Source organism: Medicago truncatula, chromosome 3 (genome assembly GCF_003473485.1).
Source record: "Medicago truncatula cultivar Jemalong A17 chromosome 3, MtrunA17r5.0-ANR, whole genome shotgun sequence".
In the NCBI taxonomy this organism is placed as follows: Eukaryota; Viridiplantae; Streptophyta; class Magnoliopsida; order Fabales; family Fabaceae; genus Medicago; species Medicago truncatula.
The window spans coordinates 21,209,518-21,221,528 of NC_053044.1; the positions used below are offsets into that span (position 1 = coordinate 21,209,518).

The 12,011-nt window shown below is 34.3% G+C and overlaps 1 protein-coding gene across 1 annotated transcript; it reads left to right on the forward strand.

Moving 5' to 3' along the window:
* The first annotated feature begins 6,067 nt into the window (after positions 1 to 6,067).
* On the forward strand, positions 6,068 to 6,797 carry LOC120579698 (uncharacterized). The gene is made up of 3 exons (XM_039832380.1): positions 6,068 to 6,168; positions 6,344 to 6,442; positions 6,560 to 6,797. Exons 1-3 carry the CDS (start codon positions 6,107 to 6,109, stop codon positions 6,786 to 6,788), a joined length of 390 nt encoding a protein of 129 aa, XP_039688314.1. The 5' UTR covers positions 6,068 to 6,106; the 3' UTR covers positions 6,789 to 6,797.
* The last annotated feature ends 5,214 nt before the right edge of the window (positions 6,798 to 12,011 follow it).

Below are 12,011 nucleotides of genomic sequence, written 5' to 3' on the forward strand. Positions count from 1 at the left end.
TCTCTCCTAATCTTCTTATATATTAAAGTTAACAAGTAAGCCCTAATTTTAACCTAAACCCTATTGCATAATTTTACTGTTTTAACCCTAATGTTCACACCTAATCTCCTATTTTCATGAACAATCCTATTGCTCTCACCTAATCTTCTTATATATTAAAGGTAACCCGTAAGCCCTAATTTTAACCTAAATCCTATTGCATAATTTTACCGTTTTAACCCTAATGCTCACACCTAATCTTATATTTTCATGAACAACCCTAATGCTCACACCTAATCTCATATTTTCATGAGCCCTAATTTTAACCTAAACCCTGTTGCATAATTTTACCGTTTTAACCGTAATGCTCACACCTAATCTTATATTTTCATGAACAACCCTAATGCTCACACCTAATCTCATATTTTCATGAGCCCTAATTTTAACCTAAACCCTGTTGCATAATTTTACCATTTTAACCCTAATGCTCACACCTAATCTTCTATTTTCATGAACAACGCTAATGCTCACACCTAATCTCCTATTTTCATGAACAAAGCAAATCGGCATCGCTTTATTTCCCCTATTTCTTCAAAACAAATCGCCCTATTTCTTCAACAAAACAAATCGCCCTATTGGAATAAAAGGGTTTTGAAAGATTATAGCAACATTTTTTTTTGTTAATATTACACTTTTCATCCAAATTAGAACTGAACTCTCTTTGTTAAATATTTACCACAAAATGCACCTGAATTTTGCAATCTATATAAACAGGTGGAAGAAACATTTCAACAAACAGTTAAAGGGTATCATTTACGGTAAAGGCCAAATATTCGATAAAAGGAAAATTATTTAAATAAAACATTTTACATGTTCAGGTTAAGAATGAACTATTTTTAGGTACATAATATAACATTAACATATAATTTTTACAAAAGAATGAAGTAACATTTTTTCAAAAAAAAAAAGAAAAATATGAAGTAACATACCAATAATATAATATTGACATATAATTTTAACAAAAGAATGAAGTAACACACGATTGATAAAAATTAATATTTTTTTGGTGAATAAGCGTGGTGTCTGAGGTTCGAATTCCAACATCTGCATATATTTGGGACCACATATTTCATTCTCTTTGATATGCATTGAGATTTGTTTTTGTCTACTATATCTACAATGTATATGACCCGTGCGGCAGCACGGGTGGAAAGTCTAGTCATCTCATAAATCTTAATTAGAAAAAGCTAGGGCACACGAAATTACAGGCTGCCCTTCAGTCTTTAATGGTTAACGTCAAACAGGAGTTTTTAATAGTTCTACATACACTAGACTCATCATTAGTACTTTTTTTTTTTTTTTTTTACTTTTTATGTTATTTATCAATTAGGTCAAAATGTGTTTAATTCTTTGTATTTTCTCTCTTCTTTTTATAGTTTTGGGATTGTGATAGGATGTTTTTGATTTTAGTCCGTTTAGCAATTTGACTATGCTGTTTAGCGCTAAACCATATTTGCAAATTCCAATAACTAGGACGATGAAATGGAAGTTACCGTATAATCATGTTGTCTTGGAGGTGATGATTGATATGGTTGAAGATGTTAAATTGATGTTCCTTACGATCTCAGGTTCAATTCTCTCATCGGTGTCAATTTAGGTGGGTTTGTAGTGGCCGGGGTTTGAATCCAGACGACATAATTTAGGTGGGCTTGTAGTGGCTAGGGGTTGAATCTCTCACCAGGACATAATTTATATACAAAATTTACTAACTCTTTAGTCAGGATCCGTTGACATCAGATGTAAGTCAAAACACCAAATCTTAACCGTTCTAACTATTTAATCCAAAGGCTAACAATATTCCAACAAAAGTAGATCACGTAGTCAGCATTAAGAGAAAACAGGCTTTTTTTTTTTTTTTTTTTTTTTTCGATTGCTCCATGGTTCCTTCCACTGGGTGTGGTTATCATGCATAAGCCATAACTTATGCACCATGCATAAGTTCAGCCCATTAACATTTAGCCAAACAAACTTGATTTTGCCATTGCTTTCTACACCGCAGTACGCGTTCACCATCAACAACACAAAACACAAACCAAAACGCGCATCAACAACACAAACGCGCATCACCTGTAACAAACTCCCACCACCGTCGTTCATCATCAATCTTCCATCACCGTCGTTCACCATCAACAACACCGTCGTTCACCAAATCAACACCACCGTCATTCACCATCATCATCACCACCGTCGTTTTTCGTCAACATCATCATCATCCTTCGCATTTTCATCCTTCGCCATAACCGTCACCGAAACCAAACGCTCACAACCTCGCCGGAAACCGTCACTGTGTTTGCCTTCATCAGTCGGAAACCGAAACCAAACGCTCACAACCTCGCCGGAAACCGTTGTTGTGTTTGTCTTCATCACCGGAACTCCGTTTTCGCAAAATGATGAGAAAAAAAAACAGGTTCAAACTTATCATATATGATTTCTTGCTCATTTTCACTATCACTGTCTTACATTGAACATTGTTCTCAAATAGTTTTGAAATCATCTCAAATTGACAGTTTAATTTCAAATTGAAATGGTTTCAGAGTGTTTGTGCCAAGGGAGTGAATCGACAAATGAAAATTAGTCCCTAGTGAACTGAAATTGATGTGAGAACAATGTTCAATGTAACAGGTTTAACATGCAACATCATAGCCTCTAACATAAGCTTGTAGACCATAAGCTTTTGTCAATAGTGTTGATTCATAGTGTTGATTTGTTTAATTTATGGAAATGGTTTCATACTCTTGACTTGTTTCTTATTATAGTATGTTTTGTTTAAAAGTCATATAGAAAACCATTTTACTCTGAAAACCAATATGTTGTGTAAATGGTTTTCACGAGTTTTACTCTGAAACCATTTTGGTCCTGTAAAGTTGAAACCATTTTGGTCCTGTAAAGTTTTCAATTGTGCATGTCTAGTTAGAACTTAGAAGTTACTTTAATAAAATGTCCATATTGTAATTGTTTTTTTTAATAAAATAAATACCAAAACCATTTTTCTATGGAAATGGTTTCTATGTGTTGTACACTAAAACCATTTGGTACTGGTAATTGTTTTCTTTGGATTAATGACTCAAGCATAGTATAATCATCTGATGTTGGTAATTGATTTCTTTGATCCAGGTTAACAAATCTAACGACGGGCCAATTCCAAACTTCAGTATTGGACTTACGCAATTAGAGCAGGATCAAGCATCTGATGACGATAATGGAAAAAAAAAGGGTAAAAAGATGGAAAAGAAGACGGATCAGATAAACCGTGGGAAAAGGAAACAACAATCTGATGACAAAAATGCAAAGAAGAGTGGTAAAAAGATGAAAAAGAAGCCGGATCAGAAAAAACAACAATCTGCTGGAGAAGAATATGATGAAAAGAAGGTATTTTTCTATACATATTCTTACTTTTATTATAGCTGCCATATGCTACAATACCATCTGTCATATTTTGTATATTAATTGCTGTAATTTTGTCTGTTAAGCTAGTGAATTTAGAGTTCCCATACTGCATCAGTCCATCTGCATCATTTTATAGTCTATCTGTTACGTTTGTTCGACTAGTTTAGCCGTGCAACTTATTAATCCTAACTTGGTGAAAACACACCATTCTCCTTCATCACTTTCAATGGATGTCTAGTCATCTTGCTTGTTTAGCCATTGGTGGATTATTTGATTTAGTTTATGCAGTGGTAGTTTGGTGAGTTCAGAATTTTTGCTAAAGAGCTGGTGTTTTGTTCAATTCTATCTGCTGTCATTTTTGCACCGTGCTTGGATTGCATGACAGAGTTATGCAGGAGCGTTTTTTTAATCACAAGTGGTGATATCTTGTGCTGAATTACAAGTATTAATTTGGAACTATATAGCATAATCTTTCACTGAAGGGCCAGTCACTGAATGGTTTCAGAAAGTTTTACACCAAAACCATTTGATGCTGGTAATTGTTTTCTTTGGATTAACGTCTCAAATGTATTATTAATAAATTTTTTTTAATCTCTCAGGAATAATATACTGTTAATTCTGTGTTTCAATGCCTTTGTTTGTTAATACTGTAAAATTAAAAACAATTGGAATTTGTTAATACTGCCTGAAACCATTTGGCACAAGGAATGGTTTCTAGAAAGTTTTACACCAAAACCATTTGATGTTGGTAATTGTTTTCTTTGGATTAATGTCTCAAGAATAATCATTTGATGCTGGTAATTTTTTTTTTTTATCCAGGTTAACAAATCTGATGAAGCAAGTTCTGATGAGGAACATGGAAAGAAAAACTTGGATTTAGAGCAACGATTGAGGCACAAGATTAGCATACCTAAGGTCTATGACCTTATGAAGTTAATAGATGGAAAAAGAAGAAAAGACCAGATAATTCAACTTTTGAATGAGAGTGGGTTTGGAGGAATGGTTCATATATGCAAATGGACAAAAATCCACACATTCTTTGTGGAATGGGTTGTCAGACACTTTGAAAAGGAGAATATGTGGATAAGACTGAGCAAGACGGATGTGCTCCCATTGAAAGAAGAAGATGTGCACAGAGTGTATCATCTCCCAATGGCGGGGGAGCAGATCAACATTAAACTTTGCTCAGAAGCAGCAATTAAGAGACTCAGGGTAGAGTTAGGATTGGATGGTGATTATTCTCCATTTGTCAAGGCGACAGAGTTGGAGATAAGACTGAAGAAAATGGAGAAACCAAAGGCATGGGTAAAGGGTGCAATTTGTCTTATAATTCACAACATGTTGTGCCCCAATAACAGCAGCTTAGTTTCTCTACGTTATGGTCAAGTATTAGAAGAGGCTTCATCTTATAACTGGTGCTCCCATGTTCTCCAATATATGAAAGACGGATTGCAAAATCCGGAAGTGGCAAATCCATTAGCGGACTTCCACTTCCTAATGGTAATCTCTCTCTCTCTCTCTCTCTCTCTCTCTCTCTCTCTCTCCCATATTTGTATTTGTATGTTGGCTGCGGTAATATATTCCTATTTTTAGCTTCAAACCATTATATATATTCCTATTTTTATGTTGGCTGTTTGTATGTCTGAAACCATTTTGCACAAGGAATGGTTTCAGACAGTTGTCTTACAAAACCATTCGATGTACATAATTGTTTTCATTGGAACTGCATGCATACATAGACTATAGGATCATGATGAAGAAGATGATGCTAATTATGATGATACTAATTATTTTGCAGATTAATTACATGGAGAAAATGGGAAAGAGAAGCCCATTCCTTACAGGAAAATACAAGCAGAGCCATCGCTTCGTGATTGGAATGTCAAGTCGGCAAACCAAGACCTTCAGAAGGTGCATGAGCTTATGGGACTGGATAAAGGATTGACAGTTGGGGTCAAAAGACTGCAGAACACCGATGATGGTCTGCTTGTAATGTGTTTTGATGCAGAAACATGTCCACTATCTAAGGTGAAAGAAAATTAATGATATTCATGCAATGTTAATGTATAAACCATTAATTTTCTTAAATGGTTTTAAGATGTTATACAGTAAAACCATTAGTATTGTTAAATAATTTTACTTGCTAGTTTAAATGTTTTTCTTCATTTTTGTTTTAAACTGATACAAATTAGTAGTATATATAAAACAATTGTTAATAGTGAAAGACTATTCTCCTATGAATGAGTGAATGCTATTATTTTCTTTCATAATACATAAAACAATTGCACCATAATATTGTCTTTTTATGGTTTCAAAAATCGTAACAATACATGTACATAACCCGATTGCAGGCAGAGGAGCATCTAAATTATTGTATGGGTTGCATACGGGTCTACACTAGAACCGCAGAAACCTTGTAGAGGAGAATAGCTAAGGCAAATGCTTCTACTTCTGCAAAGAATGACATAGTTTCAGCAGAAACAAACACATCAAATGAACCTGAAACTAGAGAGAATAAGACTTCAAGTACTGAAAAGTCTGCGAAAAATGATGCAGTTTCAGAAGAACCAAGCACAACCAAGGAAGCTGAAACTGAGGAGAATAAGAGTTCAGGTACTTAGAAGGGGGTGGAAGTGGAAAGATCATTGATGATTCAGTTAAGGCAGCATGCAATGTGGGAATGACATTGACACAGGAAACTATCTTGAAGTTTCCAGAGTTTTTTGAAGCTTCAAATGCAGGGTAAGAAATGATTATATATGATGTGTTTTAATGGTTTTTTATTTATGATGTGTAAAACTATAATAACAAACTAATTGTTTAAAAAATCCATCTTAAACCATAAATTTTAAAGTGTTTATCAATGGTTTTGATATGTGATGTCTGAAAACTAAAATGTTTTTTTTAATGGTTTCAGGTTCAATACAAATGATTCAGAGAATCCAGCTTCAAACGTTGTTAAAGATGTGACGAATGGGGAGAAGCCTACAGAATGTGTCTCAAACGTTGTTACAGAGTACGAATCAAGCAATGTGATAATTGTACTTTAAAATTGATTAATTATATTCTGCACAATAACAATATTAATTAAAATCTGCAAAAATAAACACTCTTATGTAATATTATTTGACAGTGCAACTCCACTAAGGTCAGTGATGCCAGATGAAATAATTAACTTGGACAATGTGCAAACAGTCACGACAAAGAAAAGAAAGAAGCATAATATGCTTTATTCTGATAGCACATACCCTGAGCGTCGACGTGCAGTGAAGAAATCGAAGTACCTTGACAGCCCGTATGATGACGCTGTCCACGAGTCTACTGCAACTGAGTTGCAGAAAAATTTATCAACATATGCATGAAGCTCGGAGCTTGATTAGTAAGTGAAAACAATTTCTTATTTAGCTGTTATGAGGAAGCATTTTGCCGAGTCATTAATGTACCATGTCATAGTTCACATAAGTGAGATTATGCCAAAACATAAGCTTAGTGTAAGTGTGATGAGTATTAATTATAGTCATGTTGATTTTTTTGCCAAATTGGTTGTTTTATTTGGTTTTTAAGCTGTTGTTTTGAACTATGTTTGTATGTTGGTTGTTTGTATGTCAAAACCAGTTTTCACAATGAATGGTTTCAGAAAGTTTCCCTACAAAACCATTTGATGTAAATAATAGTTTTCTTTGGAACTACATATATATACTATAGTTTTCTTTACTGCTCATTTCAATGTGTTTATTTTACAGTTTTATGCTATGATATTTTACGATTGATCTTTTGGATGTTTGTGTCTGCCTTTGATGAGTGAACTGCCATTTTATGGTTGATGAAATCATGTTTCTAGTACTACAAATCCTAAAATGCTTAATAATTGTATAGGGATGAGCTTCTGTACTGCTCGGATAACATGGCTCATGATTATTTTGTGGAAATGATAGACTTGTGGTCGCTTCAACAAGACGAATGGGTGTCATGCTTTGTGATCAATGTCTGGGTCAACAGCTTAAACTGAAATCAACAAAGAGACAAGATGACAAGACTGGTTACACCCATGATTAACTATGTATGCATTATATTCCATGAATATTAATGGTTTATTTTATTCATTAAGCTGAATAATTGATTTTACTGATTTATTTTTATATAAACAGGTTGACCTTGAAAAACCTGGTGCCTTTGACAAAAATAACCCAGCTGCATTCACAAGATTCATCGAGAGACTAAGCAAGTTCAAGTACTTGGATTGGAAAGCTATTGACCCTGACAGTCTAGAATATGTAAGTTTCAGTTCAATATGGTTTTTTAATTTAGTGCATGTTTGGATCTGCAGTAATACTCTGAAATACTATTAGTGTTGTACGTCTGAAACCATTTAACCCAAGGAATGGTTTCTGACATTTGTCTTACACAACCATTTGATGTACATAATAGTTTTCTTTGGAACTGCATACATAGACTATAGTTTTATCTTTTGATGCATTTCACATAGTAAATAATGGTTGAAAACTGATTTACTTCCAATCTTGTATTTATTGTACTGATGCTATCATTTTTTGTAAGTAGACATCATTAACTTCTAATATTTGTCTAAGATGGCCCCATAACATCTGGGTTTGAGATGACAAAATTACTCGCCTTTGAATATATGTGGTTAAACTGTTGCAGGTGCCTTTGACAAAATTCATTAGTGTTGAATAGTACACTTGTAAACCATTTAACCCAAGGAATGGTTTCTGACACTTGTCTTACAAAACCATTTGATGTACATACTCTTAGGGGAAGTTTTTTAAGATTTACTTCAACTCTAGCAATAAATTATATTAATGTATTTGAATAGTGTTTCATATGTAAAATCATACTTATGGTGTAATGGTTTTAGATGAATTTATTATCGGTATATGGTTCTAACAGTTATTTTAGGCCCAAGAATGTTGAATTTAATTAAAATTTGATCAAAATTAGGGGTATGGAATACTGAAACCATAAGTATGGTTTAATGGTTTTGATAGTGTTCTATGTAAAACCATACTTATGGTGTAATGGTTTTAGATGAATTTATTATCGGTACAAGGTTCTAATGGTTTTGTAAATAAAAACAAATGTGATAAGAATGTTCAATTTAATTAAAATTTATAAGAATGTTCAAATGGGAAACCAAACTAATTGTCTAATGGTTTTGTAGCAACCTATAATCATCAATACATAACAATAAAGAATGTGATTGTATAATTTCCAATAGATCATATCAAAATATTCCCAGTAAAATCTATTACAAACTTATAACATAAAAACAATCAATCAGTGACCGTTTTTTTTTTAAAGCTTCATCATCTCTCTTTTGTTTCTTCCGATTTATAAGGAATTTTTTCCTTTCTCTAGCTTTTTCATAATCACTTTTAAGTCGCTTCTTTGACTTAATTGGATTTGGTCTTTCTTTGAACTTTGGTGCAGTGGACTTCACCCTAGCAGATGGTTCACCGACAGCAGCTCCTTTTGAAGACTTGGATGATGATGTCACGGAAGATGGGTCTGTACGAATACCTTTAGAAAGAAGCAACTCCTTTGCCTTTTTCCCAGCTTCAAGAACACTGTCGAGAAAAATTTCTGATGCCTCCGGATCTACACAAAAACGTGTAGAAAGCTGAACGGTAACAGCACAAATTTGTTGATATCGTTGTGCTTGAGTGGTGTCTTTAGTGCCAACATTGATGGTAGATTTCAGCTTATCAACAGACGGACGCACATCTCTAGTCCAACGCTTTAAAACATATTGTCCAGGTATTGTCTTCAAAAAATGATATTGCACATAACCACCTAAGAACTCAAAGATCTTCAAAACATGTCGACATAAAAAGCCCCTGTTCTCTGATGGGATAAAACCGCAAGTGCACGGTTCTATCGAAGTAGTAAAATAAGAGTATCGTTCCGACAGGGAGTTATGAATCCAATTAACCTTTAATGATGATTAGACGAAAGAGTTTTAGATAAAAAGTTTGGATTTTTAATTACAAGAAAATAAAAGAAAAGATAAAAGCCTTGGGATTATTGGTTCATCCTAACGACAAGTCATTCTCAAACCAATCTATTAAACTTATAACTTTATGTTAGACCTAATTTCTCAAGACAGTTTCTCTTTTGTTCCTCTAGCAACCAAGCCTATTTCGCTGACTTGATTACTATTAGATTTTGGTCCTAAGTTGCAACCAAGCCTATTTCGCTGACTTGATCACAATTTAGAATCCTTGAAGTTCGAAACTATGTGTCTCAAAGATTGTAAAGACTATTTCGCTGCCTTTACAATCTTTGTCTAAATTCACTTGTTCGAATATCAAAACTCCACTTTCGTTTTATGAATTGATATTTGAGATGATGGATAAACAATTATCAAACCCTCCACTTTCGTTTCCACAGTTTGATAATGGTTGATCCATGTTAAAGCGGTGAATTTAGATAAGGAATTAGGGTTACATAAGATTAAGGTTTAAAGCTTGGTTTGATTAGGATTATGTCATTAGACTTATCCAACAATCCCAAGACAAGAGAAGTCTACTCACTGACGTTCATTGTAGACAAGGAGAAGAAGAGAGAAAACATAAAAGTAAATAAGAAAGTAAAATGAACTTTTATTAGAAAGACAATTGTCACATATTGTATTCCAAGAAAAGATGAATATTTGTGATGGATGGCTACTCTATTTATAGCATTTGATCGACTTAAAATCTAAGCTATTACATTTGGGCTAAAAATAGAGTAGCTTAAAATCTAAGCAAAAGCAGCAAAAGGCACTCTGGAGGGTGGCACGGCCGTGCCAAGGCTAGCACGGGCCGTGCCAAGCTTCTGACTTGTGGGAGACATATTTTTGTCTCTCAATCTTCATATTTTTGCGTCCAATCGGCTCCAAGTCCTTTTCTTTTGCTCCAAGACTCAATCCATCCAATATTCTTTCCTGAAATATAATAAAATGCAATTTAAAGTAAACTATCCTAAAAAGGAAATAATACTAATATAAAATTATATAAAATCTAAATAAAACTAAACTAAAAAGCATATTAAAATAGTCTATAAATGACTCATCAAACTCCCCCACACTTGAATCTTTGCTTGTCCTCAAGCAAAAGGCATAAACATAGTAGCACAAATAGTTATATCAAATGACAATTCAATTAAAGCACATGTCTCCTCAAGGGCTTAAATCCCAAATGTACACTAGTCACAAACTCAAGCATTTCTTGTAATTTTTATTCAACCCAACGGTCAAGTTTCAAGTGAGTGTGTGTGTGAAGTCCAACCCTTTTCTTGCTCCTGTATAAGATAGGCATTATGAGGAAACATGGTCTAATCCTAGCACTAAACCAACCAAGAAAGATTCATTCTATAATTCATATAAGAGAGATGGGAGTATTTGAGAATCTTTGTTCTTTGCCATTTGCACATTTAAGTTCTTTATTTAAGGAATAACATCTTCATGTAGGAAGTCGGAGGGCCTACCCCCTTCCCCAATCTAGATTCAATGGTATCCCTTAAAACATCATCTTCACGTAGGAAGTCGGAGGGCCTACCCCCTTCCCCAATCTAGATTCAATGATGCTTTTTTAAAGTTTTTCCTTAAGATAACAATCATCTTCACGTAGGAAGTCGGAGGGCCTACCTCCTTCCCCAATCTAGATTCAGTGATGAGATCTTGGAATTTATTTGGCTTTTTGGCTTTTTATGAACTCCCTTATACTAACTTATACTACTGGCACTTTGAGAATCTTTAAAGGTTAATGCACCACTAAGATTAAAACGCGTTTCCTTAAAATACCTATTCATACATTTACTCAAGGGAAGCAACTTTGTGTTTTTCTCATTGGAGAATTTTATTCACTTTAAAACAAGATGTGGGTATATCAAGAAGACTTAAAACACAAGAGTTTGCTTTCATGTACAAGAATCAACAAAATAAGAGGAGACAATGAAAATTTTTGTGTCATGATATTTTTAATAAAAATTAGCTACTTAACCATGCCTTTTACAATAAAACAAAAAAAAAGAATAAAGTTCAAGGTAGTTTGGAAACACTACGACTAAAGACACTTTATTAGGCTCCCCCCACACTTAGGAGAAGCATTGTCCTCAATGATTCAAGATAAAAGAAAAATAAAAGAGGAGGAGAGGAAGAAGAGTGAGATAGAGATTGAAGAGATAAGGTGAAAAAGAGGAAGAGGAAAGCTCACATTTTTATTGAGGTCCATAGGGAGGGCCTTGGAGGTTGAAGTGTTGCATCATGTTCCGAAGCATTTGGTTATTTTCTTCGGATATGCCGTTGCCCCGTAGGATATCATTTCTTAGCCCGGATAATTCAACACCTTGCCTTTGTTGCTCGGTGCTTATCCTTTGTACCTCGGTTTGCATCCATGCCCATCTTTCATTGTTGTCGTTATGGTCATGGGGCTCCTCTTCATGGTGCACGTGTGCACCTTCTTCGTCACCTTGATTATGCTCTTCATGTACCTGTAATCCATCACCAACATACAACAAATTTTCCTCCACCTCGGGGTTAGTCCGAGATGGGTTAGGAAGTAGAAATAAAAGAGGTATGTGAAGTT

What these genes read in the sequence shown, in the direction of transcription:
- LOC120579698 (XM_039832380.1), top strand. Translation starts at nt 6,107, where the DNA reads ATGACATTGACACAGGAAACTATCTTGAAGTTTCCAGAGTTTTTTGAA. An exon ending in TTTGAAGCTTCAAATGCAGG is followed by an intron (nt 6,169 to 6,343) that starts GTAAGAAATGAT and finishes TAATGGTTTCAG; the next exon opens with GTTCAATACAAATGATTCAG. An exon ending in GTCTCAAACGTTGTTACAGA is followed by an intron (nt 6,443 to 6,559) that starts GTACGAATCAAG and finishes ATTATTTGACAG; the next exon opens with TGCAACTCCACTAAGGTCAG.